General features: G+C 54.6%; 9 protein-coding genes across 9 annotated transcripts; 5 read left to right on the top strand and 4 right to left on the bottom strand.

Annotated features, from left to right (window-relative positions):
- Window positions 1-405: 405 nt before the first annotated feature.
- UHO2_06180 (uncharacterized protein) lies at window positions 406-2472 on the bottom strand (the record flags this gene model as incomplete). The annotated part of the gene is made up of 1 exon (XM_041560403.1): window positions 406-2472. The coding sequence occupies one exon, from the start codon at window positions 2470-2472 to the stop codon at window positions 406-408; it is 2067 nt and encodes a 688-aa protein (XP_041416337.1).
- Window positions 2473-2997: 525 nt separating this feature from the next.
- On the top strand, window positions 2998-4167 carry UHO2_06179 (uncharacterized protein; the record flags this gene model as incomplete). The annotated part of the gene is made up of 2 exons (XM_041560402.1): window positions 2998-3284; window positions 3366-4167. The coding sequence occupies 2 exons, from the start codon at window positions 2998-3000 to the stop codon at window positions 4165-4167; spliced, it is 1089 nt and encodes a 362-aa protein (XP_041416336.1).
- A 174-nt stretch (window positions 4168-4341) lies between these two features.
- On the bottom strand, window positions 4342-5176 carry UHO2_06178 (uncharacterized protein; the record flags this gene model as incomplete). Its single annotated transcript, XM_041560401.1, has 2 exons — window positions 4342-4585; window positions 4677-5176. 2 exons carry the CDS (start codon window positions 5174-5176, stop codon window positions 4342-4344), a joined length of 744 nt encoding a protein of 247 aa, XP_041416335.1.
- Window positions 5177-5921: 745 nt separating this feature from the next.
- On the top strand, window positions 5922-6788 carry UHO2_06177 (uncharacterized protein; the record flags this gene model as incomplete). Its single annotated transcript, XM_041560400.1, has 1 exon — window positions 5922-6788. The coding sequence occupies one exon, from the start codon at window positions 5922-5924 to the stop codon at window positions 6786-6788; it is 867 nt and encodes a 288-aa protein (XP_041416334.1).
- Window positions 6789-11301: 4513 nt separating this feature from the next.
- Window positions 11302-14124, top strand: UHO2_06176 (uncharacterized protein; the record flags this gene model as incomplete). The annotated part of the gene is made up of 1 exon (XM_041560399.1): window positions 11302-14124. One exon carries the CDS (start codon window positions 11302-11304, stop codon window positions 14122-14124), a length of 2823 nt encoding a protein of 940 aa, XP_041416333.1.
- Window positions 14125-15167: 1043 nt separating this feature from the next.
- Window positions 15168-19898, top strand: UHO2_06175 (uncharacterized protein; the record flags this gene model as incomplete). The annotated part of the gene is made up of 1 exon (XM_041560398.1): window positions 15168-19898. One exon carries the CDS (start codon window positions 15168-15170, stop codon window positions 19896-19898), a length of 4731 nt encoding a protein of 1576 aa, XP_041416332.1.
- Window positions 19899-19989: 91 nt separating this feature from the next.
- Window positions 19990-20875, bottom strand: UHO2_06174 (uncharacterized protein; the record flags this gene model as incomplete). The annotated part of the gene is made up of 2 exons (XM_041560397.1): window positions 19990-20564; window positions 20635-20875. 2 exons carry the CDS (start codon window positions 20873-20875, stop codon window positions 19990-19992), a joined length of 816 nt encoding a protein of 271 aa, XP_041416331.1.
- Window positions 20876-21658: 783 nt separating this feature from the next.
- UHO2_06173 (putative 20S proteasome beta2 subunit) lies at window positions 21659-22616 on the top strand (the record flags this gene model as incomplete). The annotated part of the gene is made up of 2 exons (XM_041560396.1): window positions 21659-22451; window positions 22540-22616. The coding sequence occupies 2 exons, from the start codon at window positions 21659-21661 to the stop codon at window positions 22614-22616; spliced, it is 870 nt and encodes a 289-aa protein (XP_041416330.1).
- Window positions 22617-22938: 322 nt separating this feature from the next.
- Window positions 22939-24207, bottom strand: UHO2_06172 (putative BAT1- branched chain amino acid aminotransferase, mitochondrial; the record flags this gene model as incomplete). Its single annotated transcript, XM_041560395.1, has 1 exon — window positions 22939-24207. One exon carries the CDS (start codon window positions 24205-24207, stop codon window positions 22939-22941), a length of 1269 nt encoding a protein of 422 aa, XP_041416329.1.
- Window positions 24208-24293: the final 86 nt, after the last annotated feature.

The raw sequence follows: 24293 nt of genomic DNA, 5'->3' as shown, positions 1-24293 counted from the left end.
GTTCCTTTCGAAGAAGAACAATCGGCTTGGGCAACGCTGTGGTGGGAGTTCCTCCTGCGACACGAGGCGATGCGGTCCTCTGCAAACTCGAAAGTCGCTCTTCGCCCACTCACATTGATGCGACAGAAGCAAGCTCAAAGCTTTCCTGAGAGGAGTTGCAACGGTCTAGAAGGGATCCGAAGAACGCTTTCTAGGGCAATGAAGGCACAGACCCTCTCGGCACGTTTCATGTCGCGTCCAAGTCACGGGTCTGAGCGTTCTCAATGCATTGCAGATCGGGGCCCGAGCCACGCAAACACCCCTTTCTCCACCAAAGCGAAAACATGCTGCACCTGCGGTCAATATCATTGTTCGTGTCGACCGAAGGAAGAAACATTCGCCGCTTAGTTGCATGGAAACCTTTGCTTAAAGCATCGCATCACCGCCACCAACGAGCACCGCAAAACCCGCTCCGATGAAAGTGCAGCCTAGCACACTGATCCACTTGAGCTTATGTCCAAGCAGCACGTCTGCAATCTCGACTAAAATGGTAGTCATCAGACAGCTAACCGATGCAAGCACAGGTCCCCAAAGCGAGAGCAAGATCATGAATGCCGCATTGAAGAAGATTCCGCATAGCACGACCATGGCAATCGAGACGTAAGTGCGAAGATTGTGCGGGAGCTCGAAGGTTTCCCATCCCAGCTGGTGAGCGATGATGATTCCAACCCAAAAGGTGGTAAAGGTTGTGACTCCGATCCCGGCGGTCATAACGTTGGCATGAAGGCCGAAGGGTAGCGGCGGAGGGATGGAAGGATGGGAAACTTTGCGATAGCACGACGTCCTGCCGCTGAGTCCCGGTGCTGGGCCGGCAGACAATGGATCCTCAAGCGAGTCGTCTGCATAAGTGGACGCTAGATGCGAAGTGGAGAGGTGCGAGCGCGTACGATGCAAGCGAGTAGCACCAGAAAGCACCAGTTGTTCTTCCTCCTCGTCTAGTTCTGATTCTGTCAGTTGGCTCTGCTCGTCTTCGTCCCTGTTGTCCTTAGCCCCATTCGAGGCACGAACCGCTTTTGCATGCACGCGCACATTGTCCGCTTTGGCCTCTTGCTTGTCATCGAAAGAGGTGGAAGGCTCCGGTGGAGGGGTGATGCTTTGGTAATCAAGGTGATCTTGCTCAATGAGCTTGTCGACCACAGTTGAGTAGGTCCGTGCGTCGCTCGAGACGCGTCTCTTGTCATCATCGTCATCATGGCCGCCGAGAACGTGCTGACGCGACTCTGTATCGTCGTGAGAAAGGGTGCCAATATCGGCATTGAAGCCGCTACGGTGTCCTTCTGACGTCGAATTGCGGAGAAGACCCTCGCTTTCGTGTCCAAGCTGTCGACAGTCCTCGTCGGTATCTTGATAGCGGACGTAGCTGCGTGATCGTCGATTGCGACCGCGGGGAACAGCCGAGTACATCTCAGCTTGCTTTTGTTCGTCGGGTAGCGTGCCAATCAGTTTAAATGCCATTTCAAAGGCCGCCATCGTGACTGCACCGATGAAAGCCAGCATGTCACCGAGGACGGGATTGTAAGCGCTACCGACGGGCGGCTCGGCATCTTCTTCTCTCTTTCGCAGCAACCTAGAGAGAAGGGCTTGTATTGAGCGACGGACGACCTCACCTGCAGAATCTCCAGACGTTGGCGGTTTGCGATGCACTGGGTCGATCGGCTTTGGCAACTTGCTATGATCTGCTCCACCATATGCGACAATCACGACACCAAGACAAGCCAGCAGCACGGAAAAGACCTTCCTCTTCTGCCATTTCTCTCCCAGAAACCAAACGGAGAAGACAAGCGCCCACACGGAGAAAGTGTTGTAGATGGCTGTGATATCAGCCATCGAGGTCATCGGCACCGCGCAATACCAGCTCAGCGCCGGTATTGTGATTCCAACCGTCAACACCAAGAATAGACCGGCAAGACGCAGCACGTTGAACCCAAACTTTTGCTCCAGCGCAGATATCGGCCGCCTTCCTAAGCTCTCTGGCTCGCGGTCTCGAGCATCCACTGCACTGACCAGCCGCCTGCCTCTACCTGAAGCCTGGCTGGGTCGATGCCGAACAGCGTCGGGCCTTGGGACGGGTAATGTTGAAGCTGGAGTCTCGAGCTGCCATCTCAAGTTCTGAGCAATGAGATGGAGATAGTGGGCGATAGGACGTTTTGTCGTCCATTTGAGAAAGTAGAGATGCAAAGGGAAGAGTAGCAGAAATCCACTGTGCCCGAGATAAAGAGAGAGGAAAGGTTTGCGGTAGTTGAGAGACTGCTGGACGTATTGTGCAAACTCTGTTTGGAGTGTGTAGGCAAAGAGACTTAGAACGAAAGCAGCAATAGCTTTGCCTCCACCGGCGAGGTTCATGAAGCTTGCCTTCTTCGGCCGCCGAGTGGCAGATGCGCGGTCTTCATTGCGCTGATCGGCATAGCTGTCTCGAAAGATGTTGGCTGACATGCTCTGCTCTTCTGTAGCGTCCGAGGCTTGTTCGGAAATGGCCCGGAGGCAATCCTATTAAAGTAAGATTAAGGTTCGAGGAGAGGCGTGAGAAACAGGAAGCCCGCCTGTCTTTCGTCGGTAAAGGTATCGGAAAGGCCGATTTCAAGAAAAAAGTCGCAATGTGCTTCTGTGGTCTGGCATCAGAGTGTAGTGATGGGAAGCAGAACGAGTGTGGCGCGCGATGCTGACTTGCACCTTCGGAAAGGCCGTTTGGTGGGGAATGACATGAGTTGCAAGAGAAAGTTGTCGAGCTACAAGGGCCTTTATATGCCATCTGTTGTTTGCTTTGGTGCCTTTCTGAGAAAAGCCGCAACACGAAAGAATGTCCTCAAATTATATTCACCCAAGCTGCTCTCTCAACACGGGCCATGCCTTTTTCCTACACTTCCACGTCTCCTATTCATCCCTTGGCCATCCCCCGCCTCCCATCCCACACACCTCATCACATTGGATCGGCAGCGCCAATCTACGGCTGCTACGACTATGGCCTCCGCTTCAGGCTCTCGTTCGCTCGTCCCTCCAGATCTTCTAGCTGTCCACGCTTCGTTCCAAAGATATAGTCAGGATGTCACCAACCATCAAATCCCTCGATTGCAGACATGCAAATGTGCCTCGCTCTTAACAGACTACGAAGCTGAGCTCATCTCTTCTATCGATGGTCTCAAGCGTCAAGTCAATGATCTAAAGCTTGCTGTTGACGAAGCCGAATCAGAAGCTGAACGTCGAGAGATCGCCTCGCTGGTCCTCCAAGTGAATCAGCAGCTCGAAGAGTGAGTAACTCGACATGCTGCCCTGCGCATCTGCCCACCTCGTTAGCTGACATGTCTGCATCTAAATTCTTGTGTCGACAGGATCCGCCAATCCGTCCGCAGAGCTCTCCTCGCAGCCCGACGATCCATTGAAAACGTACGCACAGCCGAAGCTCGTGCCGGCCTCCAACTCGCCGCTGACTCGGCCAAAGAACGGACCGGCGGCCGTGGAGGAGGCTCCTCTTCAGAAGACAAACTCATGACCGCCTCTCAAGACGTAACCGACGCTCTCCGTCGCACTGTCTCTCTCATGTCATCTGAACTCGAAAAGTCAGCTATGTCATCTCAACTACTCGAAGAATCGTCACAAACCATCTCCTCGCTCTCATTCCAGTACGGATCATTGACAACACTCATGACGAACTCTGCAAAGATGATCAAGACGATGGAAAGGGAGGATTTGATCGGGAAAGGAGTGGTTGCGGCCTCATTTTTGTTCTTCTTGGCCTGTGTAGGATACATTGTCTATGTGAGGTTGATCAGTAAAGGTATAGGATTGGTGGGATTCTTCTTTAGGTTATTCGGCTTGAATAAGTTATTGCCTGGGTCAGCAAGTCGAGGGGAGGCCGATTTAAGGGAGAAAGCAGAGTTGTTGAAGGATATGGGGAAGGCAGTAACGAGTAGTGAGACAGGCAAGTTGGTGGCGGCGGCGCTGACGACGGCGGTTGCCTCTGCTGTTTCGTCTGCTGCGGCGAAGAAGGCGGTGAAGGAGAAAGTGGTCGATCTACAGGATGATCTGGGAGAGCTGGTGGAGACGGTCATGCCTGAGGATCCGGCTAAAGGACACAGAGATCTACCGAAAACGAAGGCAAACACACTTCCTGTCGAGCACGTTGAGCTATGATCCTCGCTTCATCGCTTTCCCTTCATCACTAGCATTGTATTTGTGCGCTCATCCCAAGCACTCTGTGACGCGCTGACACTGAAGATGCAGCTCAATCTGATCCTGAGTGTGATCAAGAGTCTATGCAAAATGAGTGAAACAATAGTACAACGGCATTTTGGCGCTTTGTGGAAATCAGAACGACGTTGCGGTGGCAATAGCAGTCTCGCTAGAGCCATCGGCAGTGACCGTTGCAGTAGCGGTAGCGGTGACAGTTGTGTCAACGAGCTGGTTGCCGATGCGAGGTGCCGACCCCCTGGTCACAAGTTCGGTAGGAACGGGCAATTTGGCAGCTGCGAGTCGAAGTGCCTCCTTTGCAACTTCAGGTCGGATCTCGACAGGTCCACCAATTTCAAAGATGACTTTGCCCATGTTGGCTCTGCAATACACAAAAGCAAATGTAGAAGGTCAGCGGCTGTCACGCGTGAGCTTGTCAATAGAACCAAGGATGGAAGGGGAGAGATGCTTACCTGCAAGCCCAGTATTCAAAAGCACCCTTACCCTTACCCATACGAGTCTCGTTACCCTTGACACAAACGGGGATATCTGGGAAGACACGCAAAAAGACCTGTGCACCTTTGACCACCTTCAATTTACGCTTGAGCGCTGTCTCTGCTGCCACAAGCTGCTTGGCTGACAGACGAGTAGGTGCGAGTAGTCGAATGCCGTAAGCGCCTTCCTGGACAGTGGTGCCTTTCGTGGATCCACCGGTGTTGAATGGGATGGTGATCTTGTGTGCTTTGCGGTACTTTGTCCTTCTTGGTGCAAGGTCACCCTTGTGACGGATGGAACCAAGCTGTAATGAGGCTGAAGTGGAGTTTGGAAGAGTGGGACGAGAAGACGAGGCCATGTGAAGAGAGCCGACCGAAGAGGACGAGAGTCGCGAGGCCGAGGCGAATGAAGATGGTCCTCCAGAAGCGGCTGAGCCGACCGTGAATCTGCCAAAGGCGGCAGTCAGCGAGGAGAACATGATGCGAGATGCGAGCTGATCAGAAGTGGTGGTGGTTGAAGGCGAGGGGGAGTGGTGATATGCAAGATGTGTCCAAGCCGTGCGATGAAAGTGTGCAAGATTGAAAGATGTAACCTCGAGACAAAAATGTCGAGCTCGAGCATTCTTCCGAAAATTAGGGGAAAGCATCGGGCCGTCCACTGCCCGATGGGCGTCCTGATCTGGCATCATTGGCGATTGTCACCAGTCAGATCAAGCTCTGCGGAATGCGTGTGTTTGTGTTTGCTCTCTTTGAAGGCTGTAAATCTGCACCTAACAAGCGGTGCTCACTCGCCACAACCATAACTCTGTGAGTCGCATCCCACCCTCATCGCGCAATAGCAACACTTGCCTTGCTAGCTCGCATCATTATACGGATTTACCAACCAGCAGGGCTGAAAGGCTAGATGTCCACCTCGGCAGACCGAACATACGAGCAGCAGAACGACTCGGCGCTCGACGCACTCTACTCAAAAGTCTCCTCTCTTCGTTCGCTGACAATCGACATCCACAACGACTCGGAGAACCAACGGTCAGGTCTTCTATCACAGACTTCAGATCAGTTCGATAACTTCGGATCCCAGCTCTCGAGGACATCAAATCACTTCTCGGGGACCATCATCAACGGCGCGAGACAACATCGATTGGCGTTATACATCATCGGTGGATTCGTAGGACTGTGGTTGCTCTACAAGCTCTTCCTTTAAGTGACAAGATAGTGACAGGTATGAATGGACCTGCGCTCCGGTCAACGGCCGGTAGCCTTACTCGTGCGGTCTCCCGACAGGCTATTGCCCCTCGCTGTGTCACCAGAGCGGCCTTATCCGCAGGTTATAGCACGGCAACTCGAAATCTTCAGCGTCGATTCCCATCACCACATCCGGCGGCACGTCGTCTTATCAGCCAGCCATCCGCTGTGATCTTGATGTGCTTGTCATACAGCACCTCATCCAACACAGCACCGCTCAAGTCGTGCCCGAACTGCTCGGAAGCACAACCACTCGAATCGCTTTCTTGTCCCAAGTGCACCACGCTGCAACCGCTACCATCCGAGGTTGACTTTTTCAAAGCGATGGATCTCGACTTTGCTTCTGTTCCCAAAGGCGGTTGGCAAGTCGATACTAACGCGCTGAAACGAGCTTGGCGTCTCAAGATGGCTGTCACTCACCCTGATCGCATGGTCGGTCGGTCCGAGAAGGAACAGCAGATTGGCGCCCAGCAGAGTGCACTCATCAACCGCGCTTACGAGACGCTACTCAACCCTCTGCCACGAGCTCACTATTTGCTCGAGCGACATAATGCTCCGGAAGTGTCCGAGTCTGATTCACTCGAAGACGCAGAATTGCTGATGGAGGTCATGGAGCTCAGAGAGAGGCTGGAGGAAGCAGAGAATGAGCAAGAAGCTGCAGAGGTGAGGGCGGATAACAAGAAGCTCTTGGACCAGACAGAGGAGACTTTAGCCCAGGCATTCGCTCAAAATCCTCCTGATCTTGAGACGGCACGACAAGCTGCTGTGCAGTTGAGATACTGGACGAATATCGAAAAGGCTGCAAGAGAGTGGTCGCCTGGAAAGAGGGTTGAGCTGCAGCATTGATGGCGTGCAGGTGTTCCTTGCCATCAAGAAAGTTACTACTACTCGACTTTGTACATATCCGAACGGTCGCAGCACTGAACACGTATAGATTTTCCTCTAGCCAAGAGTGTGAGGTAATGACAGCCTTGAACAACAATCAACAATCGTGCCTGTTGTGCCTGTTGTTCAAGGCAATGAGACACGATGCAAAGCACACTTGCATTCTGGATCTCTTGCAAAGGTGGATGACGTGAGACACGGAACACATTCTAAGGGGCTCAACCGGCAGGGCGAAAGAACAGCCCTCGGCGCCACTCGGAACGTAGCTCGTTCATGCCCTTGTATCGCAATCGATCGCCATGCTCGATGACGGACATACAGAAGCCACAAAGAAACGAGTAAGAAGGCATCAAGACGCGCCTTTTCTTGAGCCCACGTCTCAGCAGCAGCTCAAGGCACGGAAAAGAGGTCGACCTGCCAAGCGCTCTCTTTGTGGCAGTTCCATTGTTCAAAGCGCACGTACCTACAGGAATTAGACCCTCGAAATGTGGGGGGGGAGGGGGTTAGCCTAGGCGAATGCTGCAGATTTCGTTGCGCTGCGCTGCGCTGCGCTGCGCTGAGAGCTGCGCTGCGCTTCGCTTTGCGATTGCATTCGAGAGAGAGGGCTTAGGCGGCGGCGGCGGCCACATGCAATCTGTCAGTCATCAATTTGATGTCAGTGAGACAGTCAGATTGTGAACATAGACCCGAATCAATCAACCTCCCCGGATGGACCTCCCTTAGCCTCTTATAACATGTATTTAGTCCCGCTCTTGGGCAGGAATGTACATACACACACTACACTTGAACAAGGCGCGTGATGGCGTTGCGTCTCGTTTCGTTTCGTTCCCCGCTACAACTTGGCAATGCAACTCTCGACTTCATATCAACCTGAAATGAGAAGCGAAAAGAAAGCTCGAAGCAACTGCAGAATGAGCTTCAGTAGTCGGGCGTGATTGATATGAGAGTTGCGCTTCTTGCGCTTCGTTACTCATCTGCCCTCCTCTTTCTTCCTTTCTTTCTTCCTTTCTTTTGTCCCACCACCTCCTTCACCTCTTTTCCCTTCACCTCTTTTCCCTTCACCTCTTTTCCCTTCTCCTGTTCCATGTCGATCATCCTCGCATCTCGCCCTGATTCCTTATCGGATAACGTCAACAAAGACAAGGGACAGCACCTTTAATCTCGCCTCCATTCCGTTTCAGCTCCCGTCTCGTCCACCTTTTCATCGCCGTTGTAACGCCTCATTCCCAGTGCCTTTCCGTAGCATAGAAGTGACGTCTCCGATCGTCCAACACTACTTTTTCCTATCAACCCGCCCGTACCCGAGACGCTGTTCGGAGCTCGTCCAATCAACACCAAGGGTGCCATTCTCGACGCCATCCTCTAGCGACGACGACCTCAAGCCCGTGCCAATAGCTACACTTGTTGCTGCTGTCACCAGCAAGATAACTTGATCGTCAGTCAATCTGGCAGGCTAGCATTTGCGAGGTCGCTCGTCCTGCCATCGCCATCGTGACCTATGGCAGCCGCGAAAGCTCGCTTCGAGACCGCGCATAGTGGCCCTCGCCGTCCTGCTACCTTGGTCCATCTTCAAAGTGTTTCGGAATCGATGAAAGCTTGACGATTAGCAAGAAGAAGCTCCTTTCCTTTTCCGCAAGGTACCCTGCAGTAGACATACTTTCGCCGCGCATCCCGTTTTGTTCGTTCAAGAGAGCTTCCAAGAGTCGATATAGCAGACTTTCCATGGACTCAAACAAGATAAGGCGCCGATACAAATTCCAGCGATAAAGATCCATAGACCAGACCCGTCAAGAAAGACTATACACGCAAACGTCGGCAAGATTGTACGCTTCCAGTAACCGGTCATTGTTCGTCAAGGTCGACCTCAGATATACCACATAGACACGGGATTGCACAGGTGAGTCGATTGATCCAATTTGACGTGTTCGAAAGAAGAGAGAGGGAGAGGTGTCCTTGGTGCGTTTCGATTCCGTTGGAAGAGGAAGAGGTATACGGCAAGTAGCAATGATTGGGATGGGATGAAATTGGCATGCAAGCCAGAGATGGTCTCGACTCCTGAATCGACGTTGGCGTAATCGAGTCGAAGTTGTTGCTTTGCTCTTCTTTGCTCTGCTTTGCTCTGCTTTGCTCTGCTTTGCTCTGCTTTGCTTTGCTTTCCACCAGGCTCAGCGCAGTGCAGCAATGCTTGGCACGGCTCTTCCGCCTTCTCTTATCCCTATGCACCCAAGTCTATCGCAGTGAGTGACAAGATGCGGCAGCTGAGCCGGATCGCGACACGGGATGCTTCCGAACCATGACCGTCCTTGTGTCCGTGTCGCCCTATCCGTGACAAGGCCAGGCCAGGAGCGGGCGGGCGGACCATGGTGCCGTGCCCTGGGCTGTAGGCGAGTCGCCGAGGCAATCACAACAACAATCACAATCACAATCACAATCACAATCACAATCACAATCACAATCACAATCACAATCACAATCACAACGACAATCACAACGACAATCACAACGACAATCGGGACGCATACAGCTGGTCTATGCTCGCATCGACCTCGGTTTGGCACGAGCAAGCCGCGGTCTCTGTCTCTCAAGCTGCTGCTGCTGTGTGTCCGGGTGGCACAAAACTCTAAAGGCGACCCCTTTCTTCTTGTGCTCCCATGCAGGGATTAGGCTGTTATGTCTCTGCTTCGCTTGCCGGTGCTTTTGCTTTCCTTTGGTCCGGCCTTCACGATCATCCCGTCTCAGCTGGGTACCACAGAAACATGATTCTCGCATCGAGAGGCTGACGAGAAGGGAGTTCGCAGCGCCGATCAGGATGCCATTTCCCTTGCGCGACCTCAACTAGCAGTCATTCGAGCCCGCTGTTGAGATGGACGCTGTTTTGTTTTGCTTTTTCTTTCCACGGAAGCGCCGCCTCGTTACAGTTTCTAGTCTCGCACACTATCACATCGTCACATTTAGCCATGCCTGGCCAAGAAGCCGGCAGCAGTCAGCCATTCAGCCGGATCGAAAGGGTTCAGCGTCTTCTGGCTGGCGCGCCCGCCCTCCGGAAAATTTTCCCACGCCTGAGGCTCGAGTCAGGTCGGCAGCCGTGCTCTCTGCTACCACTGCGGCTGTCTATAGTCATCTCTCGGAGATCCTGTCTCACAAAGAGAATGATCCCTTGTTCTCCTCTCGATAAGATCACATTCAGAAATGCCAAAGACAGGACGAGTCTGCTCAAGGTGCGGCGCTCTTGTCCTCGATCTGGCTTCCTTGACATGGGCGAGGAAGGAACAAATGGCCTTCTTGCCCTCGGACCCAGCAAAGTTGATGGTCCTTGGTCACAACGGCTCAGCTTCAAGATCGCACGAGCCAATTACATTCTCAGCATCAAGCTGCTAGTACGGTGCTCTGAGGCAGAAATGGCTGAGCCTTTGGCTCCCGACGAGCACCGCCCCTTGCAATCGGTGCGCTTGCCTTGTTTCTTGGCGCTGATATTTCTCCGTTGCTCTGCTCATCTGCTTCAGCGCATGCGCCAACTTGAAGGAAGAAGAGCAAAGCAAAAGGCTCCAGAAGCCCAAAGTCCAGATCAACTTGAGCCGGGGCGAAAGCCTAAACTCGGCTTGGCTTGGCTTCAAGCATCGTCGGATACTTAAACTCCTCCATTCTTGGCCCTTCCCGCCCTCGAGCGACGCTTCGGCGCTTCTTTCCTCCTCATCTTCTGCCATCTTTCTTCGATTCCTCTTTTCGCTTTGCAACTCCATAGTTTGTTCCTCCTCCCTCAGTTGTTCCTCCTTCCTCAGTTGTTACTCTACACCATCACCATCCAGTCTTGACGCCACTACACAAAGACGTCGCTATTGGTCATTTTTCTCTCCCTTTCTTTCTTCGCTTTCTCTTTTGTCCTTTGCCTACACTGAAACTGATTCGAATCTTCTCTGACTGACCTCCCCGAACCTTTTTCTTAAACACGATTTGCGTCCACTGCCCAGCACCGACTCGCACGTCGTCAACCATCGTCGCAAAATCAAGCAGCCGCTTGTTTCTGCCGAGACCTTCCCGCGCAGACCTAGAAGCAGCAGAACTCCATTGTGACCAACGACAGGAGCTGTCCGGCCTCAGCGGTCCATTTCGCAACATCAAGCGGCCACCATCAAGCCGATCGCTCTTGACACAGCCTCACGCCAAATTTACAATTCAATCTGCAAAGCATTGCTTCCTGTAGGCTTTGCGCTACTAAGAGTCGCTCGTCGCCACGAGCAAAGCACCCCAATTTCTACTCAGCCTTGCTCCGAGCCGTAAATACAGACGCCAGTAGACGCTCTCTGGCCTTAGACCTAGACTTTCCACAGCTGGGGAAGGGCACATGTCTATACGGAACGTGATCTCCACCAGTCACATCTGCTTCGACCTTGTTTCGATCGGCACATACACACACACACTATATCTCGTTTCATACAGTAACAGCCTGGTCTGAGCGCAGGTCCCAGCGAGCAGCATGGCGGAGGTCGATGATCCTGCTCGGGCTCGCGCTGTCCAAATTGCTCCTCCAAGCTCTTCGAGCTCCCCAATGCCACACCAAGATGACGGTGAAGACGGCCGCCGACGACAGGTCTCGTCGAGCTCGCCTGGCTCTTCTCCTTCGCCGCAGTCGAACCCTTCACACCCAGCCTCGCTCAATGGCGACGACGCTCGACACGGCACTTCGCCTGCCACTTCGGTCGACGTTCCATCCATTGCGCCAGCTTCTTTTGGCCTCAAGCTCGACATTGGCTCAACCACTGCACAGAGCCGCCAGGATCAGTATGCATCTTTCAACCGTGCTTGCGTCGCTCGTTCGCCGCATCCGCTTGATGGATCGCAAGAGGCTCGAGCCTCCCTCGCAGCTCGATCTGGAGGCATCTTAGCCACGATGCAGGAGGAAGGCTCGGAATCTGGTTTCAATGAAAGCCGACGCGAGTCGACGCTTGGCTTCGACACCCACCAACCGTACACTAACATGGAGCAAGCCCTGCCTGCCTTTCGTCATCGCTCCGCGTCCAGCGCTGCAGCGCTAGCTCTCCACGGCAATGGCTCTTCCTTTGCAGATTGTTGGGGCAGCAACGCAGCTGGACGCATCGCGCCTGCTACAGGTATGCCCTCGAGGACCATCTGGGAAGGCCGCAATGTCGATGCAGTCGCGGACAACGGAAGCTCGATTGGCAACGCATCGCAGCGACCCATGCCTCAGCTTCATCGTGGCTTCTCTGTCTCATTTATTCGCAGCAAGCCAGAGTCGTCGTCTCCTTCACCCTTACTGAGCTCGCCCGCAGGCTTCCATGAGCTTGGCTTCGACTTCATCGACCCTTCACTGCGATCGTCACGCACCAGCATCCATGCCGTATCGTCTCCCTTCGGTACTGCACCTGATCTTCCCGAGCTGTCGTCGTATCCTGACACAGCTGCAGAAGAGCTGCAGCGTTCAGCTCCTGGCGCCGAGTCGCGACGTCATTCCGTCGCAGGCACAGGCCCCACCCGAGAGTCAGCCGGCGTCATCGGAGGACATCGACGCGCCATTGGCTTTGACGTGGCTGGCTCTTTCGGTCAAGACAACAGCGCTCCAGCCTCAGCAGCGGCTGATGGAAGATGGCCTCGTGCAACCGGCCCCCACAGGAGGGATCGTAGCGCCACCAGTGTGACGCCTGGCTTTAACCCTTTTGCTGGCGGCAGTCTTGCCTTGTCGATGGACGACCTCGCCGGTGACTTTGACTTCGAACCTACCCCGCGAAAGGATGGACAGCGTTCGAATGCAGCAGACACCAATGCCCATGCAGCGTCGATGCCATCGGCCTTTGACGACCATGGCAGTTTCCGCGCCGGATCCATGGGCTTCGCCGATGCACAACGCATCAGCCGCAGTGGTATGGATAGCATCTCGGCTAGTTGGGACATTATGACACCTTGGCAGATGGCAGCTCGCTCCCCTGGCGGCGGTGAAGGTCAGCGAACCTTGGCTGAGATGACGAGACGGCTGCGACAGATGTCTATCGGCGGTGGCGACGACGGACGAAGCAGGCCACATGCCTCGGGCTTTGCCTCGATCTTGGACGGTCAGGGTGAGGGAACTCGCACGGTGCGAGCTAGTCCAGGCACGTCGCCAACTGGCGTTCGCGGCTCGTCGAACGCAAGCGGTCTGTCAGCCCACGCCAAGTCTTTCACGACTTCTCAGGCCATGCCTTGTATGATGCAAGATCAGCTCGACGGCATGACAGGGAGTGGATTGCCCGGCTTTGGCTACGGAGCACCATCCGCAATGGCTCCAAGCAATCGTCCAGCAGCACAGATGTCGATGAAGTCAGCCCAGCTGCCGCAGCCGCAGCTCCCTTTCGCGCCTGCTGCGATGGGTCTTCCTGCTCTCGGTAGTATTCCAGCGCTGTCGGCGAACGATCTTACCTTCTCGAGTCTGGCTGCGCTTGGTCCTATGCCACCGTCGTCGATGGGACCTCCTGGTGTCGGCTTGGGACGCCTCGGCGGACCTCTAACAGGCACTGGCGTTGCAGGTGAGCTTCAGGATCTTGGCAAGGGTGTGCCGCTTTCCAATTTGTCGAAGGACACGCCACTGTACATTGTGAAATTCAAGCAAGGCCGCACCGATCTGTTCTTCCGATCGACCTCGCCTTCGCAGTCTCCGTCCAGCCGCGATCGCGATCCCATTCGTCGCGGCGACCTCGTTATTGTCGAAGCCGATCGCGGCAAAGACCTTGGCACGGTGGTCAACGATAGCATTACGGTAGAACAAGTGCAAGGCTTTCTCGCTCATCAGTCGGATCTGACTATCGGGACGGCAGCAGTGGGAGCAGCAGCGGGCATTCATGGTCAGAACAGCAGCAATAACAATAGTAGCAACTTGCTGACCGGTTCTGGCAGTGGCGATGAGACAGCCTCGAACGCCTCTGGTCTCAGTGGCTCGCCCGCTTCGACGCACGCTTCAGCGTCGACCAACAACAATTGGCAGCCAGCAACGGGACCTCGACCGATGCGCACCATCAACCCGAAGCGCCTCTTCACCAAGGCCACGGCTGCCGACACAAGCACGCTCTACTCGAAGGCGCAAGACGAGGAAAGAGCTCTGCAGCTGTGCATCTCGAAGGTGATGCAGCGCGGCTTGCCAATGAGTGTGGTGGCCGCAGAGATGCAGTGGGACAGGCGCAAACTCACTTTCTACTACACAGCCAGCATGCGAGTCGACTTTCGGGATCTGGTTAAGGAGCTCTTCCGACTGTACAAGACGAGGATCTGGATGTGCCATCTGGGCCATCCGAGCAGCGCCGGGATGGGTTGAGATGGTGTTGCGAGCCCTGGCGCCCAATGGTGACAGCATGTCCAACAGTGATTTCTAACTCTCGTATGATCTCCTCAAAATCGACCCCGAGGCTGTAATTATTGAATGCCGTATCATTTCTATGAAGCTATTGATCGCGACTGTTTGATGTTTGTGATTCCCTTGGTTGTCAAGCGTGCCAAGTGGATATAAGGAACTCTCTTTTAAAATAAGCATCAACTCTGTGTGAATTGACGCGACAAAAAGTGGCATTGAAATTGCTCAGAAGCAGTAGCCAAAAATCGAGATGAACTTACACGGCGAAGGCTTGCATCACGTGATCCGTCATGAAGGCGTGCCCGTCTGGGCTGGACTCGTCCAGACGGGACGCAGAATAGCACTGCACCCAAAGGCGAAAGCTACTTGAGCGGGACAGATTCAACAAAGCATAGCCTGTTGATCATCATCAGAAGCGACCAGAAGCGATCAGTAAGGGAAGATGGCCAACTGCTCACATCAAGTTGCAATCGCATGTCCGGCACTGATGGAGCGACCCCGCACGAGCCACGGCGAAAAGTGCGTGGAGGATTTGAGTGTGTATGTAAATGTAGTTCTGTCTGATGGAAAGTCGCCTAGAAATTCGCCTAGAAATTCGCGTCCCGATCTGAATCGGCCGCTGCTTTGGGACAGAAAGCGACAAGTGAGAAGCGAGAAGGTTCACTGATCTTGTCCATACGATTCGGCAGCGAACAGTGTCATCCGTCATCCCGCACAGACCACAGCCTTTCCTCGAACTTGCAATCTGGAGAACACCATCCGATCCGCTTTCCATCTCCACCAACTCCATCCGCTTTGTATCGAACGAACTTTGCCATCCACCCTGTCTTGCCTTAACTCTCAATCCTTCTTGACTACCATCCGGATACCTTGCATCGACTCCAAGTCTCGCTGCTCTACGTTCCTACCTGCGGGAACCCTCTCCACACTCTCGACAGTCCAGTGCAAGGACGCTCTTCCTTTGTTTCTCGACACTTCCAGAAACTGGTCGGGCAAAGATTGCAGCCATGCAGAGCCCAGCACCATCAGGCTCGGGCGGGCCAACTCCTCCTATCGCTCTCTCACCTGTAGAAAGGAGCGCCTTTGCCCACCTCTTCAATCTCGCCGACCCAGAACGCACAGGCATCGTAACCGGTGATGCTGCCGTCTCCTTCTTTGCCAAGTCCAAGCTTCCCCCTGCTGTCCTCGGCCAGATCTGGGCTATGGCCGACAGCGCCAACAATGGTTTCCTCACTCCTCCCTCCTTCAGCATTGCGTTGCGACTGATCGGCCATGCTCAGCGTGGAGAGACCATCACCGAAGCTTCGATCAAGCGTCCTGGTCCACCACCCACTATGGAAGGCGTCAACCTTCCCCTCACCGCCCAGCTCACAGGACCGCAAACAGGCCCTGCTGCTGCCACCAACATGCCAGGTGTCATCGAGATCAAGCCCGAGGATCGTGCACGCTACACACGAATCTTTGCCAACTCTGGACCTGTTGGAGGACTCATCGAGGGCGACCGTGCCAAGGAGATCTTTGTCAAGTCCAAACTTCCCTTTGACAAGCTCGGTGCCATCTGGAACCTTGCCGATACCCAAGCCCGTGGTGCTCTCGACCTCACCGACTTTACTATTGCCATGCACTTCATCCAAAACACGATGAATGGCACTCTCAATTCGATTCCTGCAGCCCTTCCTCCTGGTCTCTATGAGCAGGCCAAGGGTTCAGGTGGCGTTGGCTCTCGTGTCATCCCTGCTTCACCGCTTGCTGCTCAAAACACTGGTGGTTCCGCTTCCGGCTTCGGCTCGTCCGCTATTCCACGTCAGATGACTGGGTCTGGCTTCCCTGCTGGATCTTCGTTCCAGTCTCCTCAACAACCGACTTCCAACCTTGCCGCCAGCGGAGCTGCCTGGGATGTCACACCGGAAGAGAAGGCGCGCTCTGATCAGTTCTTCGATGGCTTGGACGTATCCAAGCAGGGCAAGCTCGATGGTGCTGCCGTTGTTCCCTTCTTTATGCAGAGCAAGCTTACCGAGCCAGTCCTGGCACACGTCTGGGATCTTTCCGACATCACTCAGAGCGGCACACTGTCCAAGGGTGAGTTTGCCGTCGCTATGCACCTCATCAATGACCAGCTGGCCGGCAAGCCTTTGCCCCAGGAACTTCCTTCGAGTCTCGTTCCTCCTTCAATGCGCAACATGAACCTGCCTGCAGCTGTCAACCCGCAGCAGTCCGACACACAAAAGGATCTTTTCTCCCTCATGGATGACGACCCGCCGCCTCCCACCATCTCAGCTTCTTCTGCTTTTATCACTCCGTCATCGGCTGCTCCCGTTGTAGGCAACACGCAGAGCACACCCTTGGGCACAAGCAGCCCTGCTCCAGCAGCGGCCCCCGCTTCAACTTCTGCACAACGCTCTACTCCTGGTCCTTTCGATGATGACTTCTTCGGCGGTGATACTGGATCTTCGAGCACCCCACTCGCTGCTTCCCAGCCCAGCCAACCTTTTGCTGCTGCTCTATCACCATCCGCTACCGGTGGAAGCTTTGGCAGTGCTGCTGCCTTCCGATCGCCCGGTGTCATGTCTCCCACAGGTGCTGCTTCCCCTTCTGCTTCAACTTCTCGTCTCGGAAGTGCCTTCGGAGGTACCGCCGCAGGTGTTGCTTCGGGCGCAGCTGCAGGTGCTGCTTTGGGCAGCGGCATTGGTGGAAATGACCAAAGCGTCGAATACGGAAACAAGTCTATCCAGCTTCAGAGCACCGAGAAGGCTCTCTCCGATCTCCAGTCGAAGCGAGGCCAGCTCGAGTCTTCGGTCGCTACTAACGCATCGACCATCGCTGAGCTGGAGTCGCGCCTTGCTACTGTTCGTGGTCAGCACGAGACCGAGTCCAAGCTGGTCAAGGACCTTGAGGAACGTCAGCAGAAGCAAAACCAAGAGCTCAAGACGCTGCGCGAAAACGTCATTCGTGAAGAGAGCGAGCTCAGTGCCCTCAAAGCTGAGAAGGACGAGCTCGAACAAGCTCTTATGCGCGACCGTGAGGATGCGCGCGACATGAAGAAGCGCATGAACGATGTCCAGACTGAGACCAAGTTACTCAAGGAACAGCTCGAGAAGCTTCGCAAGGATGCTCGACAGCAGAAGGGACTTGTTGCTATCAGCAAAAAGCAGCTCGCTACATCTGAAGCTGAGCAGGACAAGGTAGCAAGCCAGATTGAGGCGGTGCAGCGAGGCGAACTGGACGACGATGAAGCTGGGGAGCACCACACTGGTAGCAGAGATGTGGCTAGTGCTGCTGTAGCCCCTGCTCACGGATCTGCTGCTGAATCAGTGACGAGCCCAGCAGCCAGCGTTCGCAGCAACAACCCCTTCGACCGCTTCGGCCCAGGTGCCGCCGCATCGTCGCAGCCTGGCACTCCTGGCACTAGCCACCAGCCATCGGTCGGTGCATCGCCTGCAGCCGGAGCCAGTGCCGGTGCAGTGCTTGGTGGAGCCGTTGCAGCCGCTACCCACCACCGCGATAGCGACGGAGCACAACAAGGTTCAGAGGCGCAAGCTTCTCGTGAGGTCGACCCCTTCGGCATGCCTCAACCCGATCAGCAGCAGCACCAGGAGCAACAGACTCGCGATGCCTCGAATCTCGGCTTTGACGACGCTTTCGCCATTCCAGGCGAGCCCACCAGCACGTCGGCTGCTGGCCAAGGTCATACTCAAGGTGTCTCCGCTGACTTTGACGACAACTTCGGCGATGACTTTGGTGCTTTGGCCACCACAGCGCCGGCCACAGCCGCCGATTCTGCTGCAATTGCTGCGCCCGAGACATCTCGCAATGTGAACGCCTCTGAGCTCGCTGCTGCCGGCGGCGTTGGCGCCAGCGTGATTCACGTTGCAGAGCCCTCGCACCGCACTGATGCTCCGATAGCCACGAAGCTCGAGACTAGCGTGGACAACGACGCCGATGTCGATGGCCCCTTTGGTAGCAGTGCCGCTACCGCCGACAAGCAGCGTCCTGACGAGCCTGATGCAGATGAGGACAGCTCCGACGACGAAGATAACGGTCCCGAGGATCTCGAAGGCTACAAGGGCAAGAACATCGCCACTCCTATCGGAGGTGCTGCTGATCGCTTCCCCGACCTTGAAGCCTCAGGTGACGACGCTGCAGCTGGTACTGCTGCTCACCCTCTAGCTGACAGCGAGCGTACTGTTCCAGGTGGCCTTGAGGATGTCACTGCCACCACAATGCCTCCCTCTTCCGCTCCGGTCGATCCTACTGCAATCGGAGCCGTGCAGGACCGCACTTCTTCGACCACGTCGATCGCATCCGTCGGTCGTCATGAGACGGGCGATTTCGGCGAGGCTGCTACCTCCAACAAGATCGGCGACAGCCACGTTGGCGCTGGTACAGCTGCAGCTGGCGGAATAGGTACCGCAGCGCTTGCTGTGGGCGCTGGTGCGCTGACGCTGGGAGACCGAGGCCACGGCGACACTGAGCCTGAGCAGGCCGTCACTTCTCCTGCGGACGACAACGTGCCTTTGAGCCAGCTCATTGCTTCCAATAAGCCTGCTCTTGGCTCTACTGCTACCGACTCGACTGCTGCAGCCGACCCTTCGAGCAGCCCTAGCTTGTCCACGAAGACTCGACGTGCGCCACCTCCCGCCCCAGTGCGCAGCGCAACGTTATTGTCGACCACATCGGCTGCTCCACCTGCTGCTCCTACTGTGCTTGCCGCGGAGCCCACGGGCACCTCTGGCACTGCTGCTCCTGTTCACCCTGTAGACGACTCTGGTGCCTCGACCAACCCCTTCGGTATGGACGACTTTGGTGCGGCTCCTGCCACTACTGCGACGCAGTCAGCTGCGGGTAGCGGCGTGCAGCAGAGGGCGACGAATGACAGTGGCAGTGGAGGCAGCAACTTTGATGACTTCGATTCAGCTTTCGAGGACTTGGGTCCCAGTGAAACTGTTCCGACCGCGGCCACAGCAACTGCGGGTACCGCAGCTGCTGGTGGAGCGAACGCCGGCTTCGACGATGCGTTTGACAATGACTTCGATTTCGTGCCATCGTTCAGCGCTCCTGGCGCCGGTACCGCTGCTGCTCAACAGGACGCCGCGAGCCGTGCTGTTCCAGCCACGAGCGGAGTAACAAGCAGTAACCACGCTGCATTCGACGACTTTGATGCAGCTTTCGACAGCACTCCTGCTACCACCTCTGCTGCTACTACCTCTGCTGCTACTACCTCTGCTCCTCCCACTGGTGCTGCTGCGATCGCTACCCCAGCTTTCGGCTCCAACACCGCCGCCACTGCTGCCAACACCGACCGCGGCACAGCATCAAACACAACCTCAGGTTTCAGCTTCGAAGATGCATTCGACCCCACCACCAGCCAAATCACCTCAACCGCTGCACCTGCCCTCAACACCACCTCCATGCCCACCGCTGGCGCTGCCTTTTCAACCTCAACCTCGAACCTCACCTCCCCGACAGCTCCCGCTGGCACCTACGCTCCACCACCCGGTCCTCCCCCTGGTTTCACCTTGCCTCCTCCTTCGGTCCCATCTCGCTCCAATGCTGGCACTGGAACAGGAAGCGCCGCCCTTGAACAAGCTCCTGATTTCACTGGTGCATTGCCAGACGACGCAGGCCAGGTCAAACAGCTTTGCGGAATGGGTTTCACACGTCAAAAGGTAATTGAGGCTTTGGAGAAGTCGAACTATCGTACTGAGAAGGCTTTGGAGCGATTGCTTGCTTCTACCTAATCCACCGAGCCCTCACAAGGAATGTAAATATGGTTGATCACCTCACAGCATGCATGTGTGTTCTTGGGTTTGGGACTGTGTACAAGTGTGACTAGGCGTACAGAGCAGAGTTTGCTGGCTGACCGAACAGCGCTGACCATGAAGCTGGCTCTTTGAGCACCTTCTCTCCCCATCCTCTCAATTTTGGTTCTGACGAAGGTGTTAGGAGGTTGAGCAGGACCACATTTGCGAGATTGTGTGCGTCTTGTCTGGTGTCACCTTCAGCTGCGAAATACAATAACGCTCCCAACTTGACTTGGTTGCCTTCTGAGCTCTCTCCGACACGACGCAGCAGCTTTCGTGTCAATAGGGATCCTGGAATATGTGGCACCTTTGAGCTCTCTACCCTTTCATGTGAATTCTTTGGAGGCTTGAATGCTGGGAAGCGCTTCGAAACTGTGCTCAGCAGAGGTGTTGAAGCTGAGGCGTTAGGAGGAAGGAGATGCAGGATAGGCGTGGAAAACTCTTCATCCGTTCTTGCAGCTGCATCGATTGAGCTCAGCCATAGGACCTCGGTGAAGTTGGACGAAAGTATCCATTGGGTGAGAGCAGAGATGTACTCGGTGTCGCGCGATTTGTATACTGGTGAACGCTGTTGCATCACGGTCAAGGTTCCGTTTGAGAAGACTGTCCAGGCATGAAGGATGGGATCTTTAGCACGAGTTCATGGGACAGGCTGCGTGTGAGACAAGCTTACCTTCTAGCGCAGTCGTAAGGTCATCATCATCTGCAGAGTCGAAAGGTCCGACAAATGGGAAGCAGAAAGAAGGGTCGAGGCGGCCAACTTTGCGGAGCTTGAGGTCAGGGTGGTGCAGGACCAAGTCGATGGCCAGCTGGGGCACTGAGCCGATAGAGACTGCTGGTACAAGGAGCGTTGTGCCCTCGAGAGGAGGGAGGGATGTGCCTTGTACGGCTGTGAAGAACGGTGTCGCAGTCATCGTGCTTATGAAGAGGTTGCAGGAAGTAAGATGGTTGGTCGAGGTGAGGCTGTCCAGGAACGCTTGCGAAGACCTTCCAAGCGTTCAACGGACAGTAGCGTGTGGAGGCGGATTTTCTCAAAATGTTACACCGACCTAGCTGTTTCTCATTGAAAATGGGCCTGTGTGTTGGTCTTTCATGTTGAAGTTTGTAGACGTTTGGGTCCCGATACTGGCGATCGGGGAGAGTCTAAGTACGATGTCACTGCTGCTAAAAGACAGAAACATACATATACTCGATTGACTGAAAGAACGTGGTGAGAGCCTAGTGCTCTCAGCTTGATATATATACATCGTGGTGGCACATGCCGAGTGTGGGAGCATCCTACTTCATCACCTAGCTTGACAACGAGCGGGACTGTGTTGTACCCGATCTTTGGTCAGATCGGTCATCTAACCGGATCGGCTCTGCCTGATCTCCGATCAGATCGGCCCCGCGTCATCCTTTGGCGTCGCACTGGATCGCAATCTCCAGCACGTAACTGAAAGCCGCGTCGGTGTGCAGCTGCGTAAGTTGTGTGCCTTTCTGGAAGGCCGATCACTCCACATGGACACTTCCAATTTCGCGCCGCTCAGCACGCACTGTCCATCTTCGACTCCTCACTCTCAACAACATCGACCTTCTGACCAACTATACGCTTCACCTCAACCTTGCTCATCACCTTTGAAACAGACTAACGAGCACCAGCAGTCACCTTACGCTTCCCGAACATCTAAGCGCTGACAGCGCATCACACTACCACAATGGCAGCCACACTCAACCCGTCCGGTTCGACCTCCAACTCCGGCTTCGACTTTTCCAACTACTCACGTAACACCTTCCTCTCCAATTCCGGTCTCGGTGGCTTCACCGCCACTTCCACCGGTACCACCATTGTCGGATGCATCTTCAAAGATGGCGTAGTCCTCGGAGCAGACACTCGTGCTACAGAAGGTCCTATCGTAGCCGACAAGAACTGTGAAAAGATCCACTACATCTCCGACAACATTCGTTGCTGCGGTGCCGGTACAGCTGCAGACACCGAATTCGTCACTCAACTCATCTCTTCCAACATGCAACTTCACGAACTCAACACCGGTCGTCAACCACGCGTCGTTACAGCAATGACAATGTTGAAGCAACGATTGTTCCAGTATCAGGGAAATATTGGTGCAGCGTTGGTGTTGGGAGGCTATGATGCAACCGGACCGCACCTGTTCACGGTTGCTCCACATGGTAGTACGGATAAGCTGCCCTATGTCACTATGGGTTCGGGTAGTCTGGCGGCTATGGCGGTCTTTGAGAGCGGATGGGTGAAGGATATGGAGAGGAGCGAGGCTATTCAGCTTGTGGCTGCGGCGATCAGCAGTGGTATTTTCAACGATTTGGGTTCGGGTAGTAATGTTGACGTATGCGTCATCGAGAAGGGTAAGACGGAGTACTTGAGGAACTATGAGACTCCAAATGAGAGAGTGAGGAAGGAACAGAGGTATCAGTTCCCCAAGGGTACTACGGCATTTACCAAGGAGCAGATCTATGATATGATCAGGAAAGAAGGTAAGCTCGAGGCCATATCAGACACTGAGACTTACACGATCGAAAACAAATGCTGACCACTGCTCATTCTCTTTTGTTGCCACTACAGACGTGCTCGAGGTTGGAAAGAACGCGCCAGTACCAGTAGCCGCAACTGCCGGCGAAGAGCGCATGGACACATCCTAGACGTCTCGACTCTGTTCTCGCTCGTTTCTCTTGTACAATGACATCGCAATCCAGATTTGCATCAAACTAAAGCTAGAGACTGAGTTCGGGCTGGAAAGATGGTCCATTCAAACAAGTTGTTAGGCTCCCGAGCAGGCTGTTCAGCAGCAGTGCTAGACCCTCTAACTGTTGACATTTCTGCAGCTTTGCACTCACTTTCGAGCAGTCGATCCTGCTGCTCATCTCACACTCACCCGACAAGCCAAGCACAGACTCATGCGAGCACATTGTGTCTAGTATCTTTCTGATATTGTGATGCATGAGACAGCATTAAATGGGAAGCTTAGATCTCGTCAACAACAACACTCCACGGGTGTTCGACCTTACCAAGCTGAATATCCGTCATCCTCTCCAACATCGCCTTTGCAATATCACCGATACCGTCACCAGCAGGGATCTTAATGTCCTTTCCATTGTAACCCACCCTATCCACAGGAGAGACAACAGCGGCAGTACCAGCACCGAACATCTCGACCAACTCTCCACTATGTTCTGCCTTGATCACCTCATGAATGCTAATCTCCCTCTCCGAAACCTTCAAATTCTTCGGCAGCGAATCAATGGGGTACTTTCCACTAACGTGATCCTTTGCAATATGCAAGATCGAATCCCTCGTGACACCAGGAAGAATCATCCCATTAAGAGGAGGAGTGACAAGTTCGATCTCATCCCCCTTCTTGAGCGCTACGAAGAGGTTCATCGTTCCGACCTCCGTCAAAAGATGTTCTTGGCCAAACAACCAAAGGTTTTGCTGGTACCCACGTTTCGCAGCTTCCAATTGAGGAAGGATACCGGGAGCGTAGTTTCCACCTAGCTTGTACTGTCCTGTTCCACCAGGCCAGGCACGGACCTTGTTGGGATCAGCTTCAAGCGCAACAGGTTTGAAACCAGTCTTGTAGTAGGGTCCGACAGGAGAGCAGATTACGAACAGCAATGCATCTTTGGTTGGGTGAACACCGAGAGCAGCCTCGGTTCCGATGAGAGCAGGTCGAATGTAGAGCGAGTGACCGGGATCGCTAGGGATCCAGCCTTTGTCGAGGGCGACGAGCTTTTTGATGAGTGTGATAAGCTGTTCTCCTTCGAAGGTGGGAAGGGCGATACGTGAAGCGGAGGTGTTCATACGCTTCATGTTCATATCGGGACGGAAGAGACGAACTTTGCCGTTAACGTCTTTGTAGGCTTTCATGCCTTCAAAAAGGGATGGAGCGTAGTGGAAGATCACGGCGCTGGGGTCGAGCTGGAGGGGAGAATAGGGGTGGATTTTGGGTGCGTCCCAACCAGTAGCACTGTTCCAGGGGACGGAAAGCATGTGGTCGGAAAAATTGGCTCCGAAGACGAGTGACTGGGAAGGTGGTGGTGTACGGGGTGCATTGGAGCGAGTGATGACGAGAGATGATGCATCGAGGTGCTTTGAGCCGGTAGCTTCGCCTGTCATAGGATCATGCGAGACCGAGCTGGACTGCCATCGAAGCGAGACGCTGGGAGCAGCGGAAGCACGCAACCTCGTTGCGACCGAGCGCGCGCGAAGAGCAGATCTCGCCAATGTGATCATTGTGATCTATACTCTGCTGGACTTGTTGAAGAAGTGAGATGGAGGTGACGATAACAAGGGAAGGGCGTTGCTTCCGTTGAACGGCG

The sequence above is a fragment of the Ustilago hordei genome, assembly GCF_900519145.1.
Source record: "Ustilago hordei strain Uho2 genome assembly, contig: UHO2_contig_17, whole genome shotgun sequence".
Classification (NCBI taxonomy): Eukaryota; Fungi; Basidiomycota; class Ustilaginomycetes; order Ustilaginales; family Ustilaginaceae; genus Ustilago; species Ustilago hordei.
Note: the sequence above shows the minus strand (reverse complement) of the source record. Positions and strands in the feature narration are given on the sequence as shown.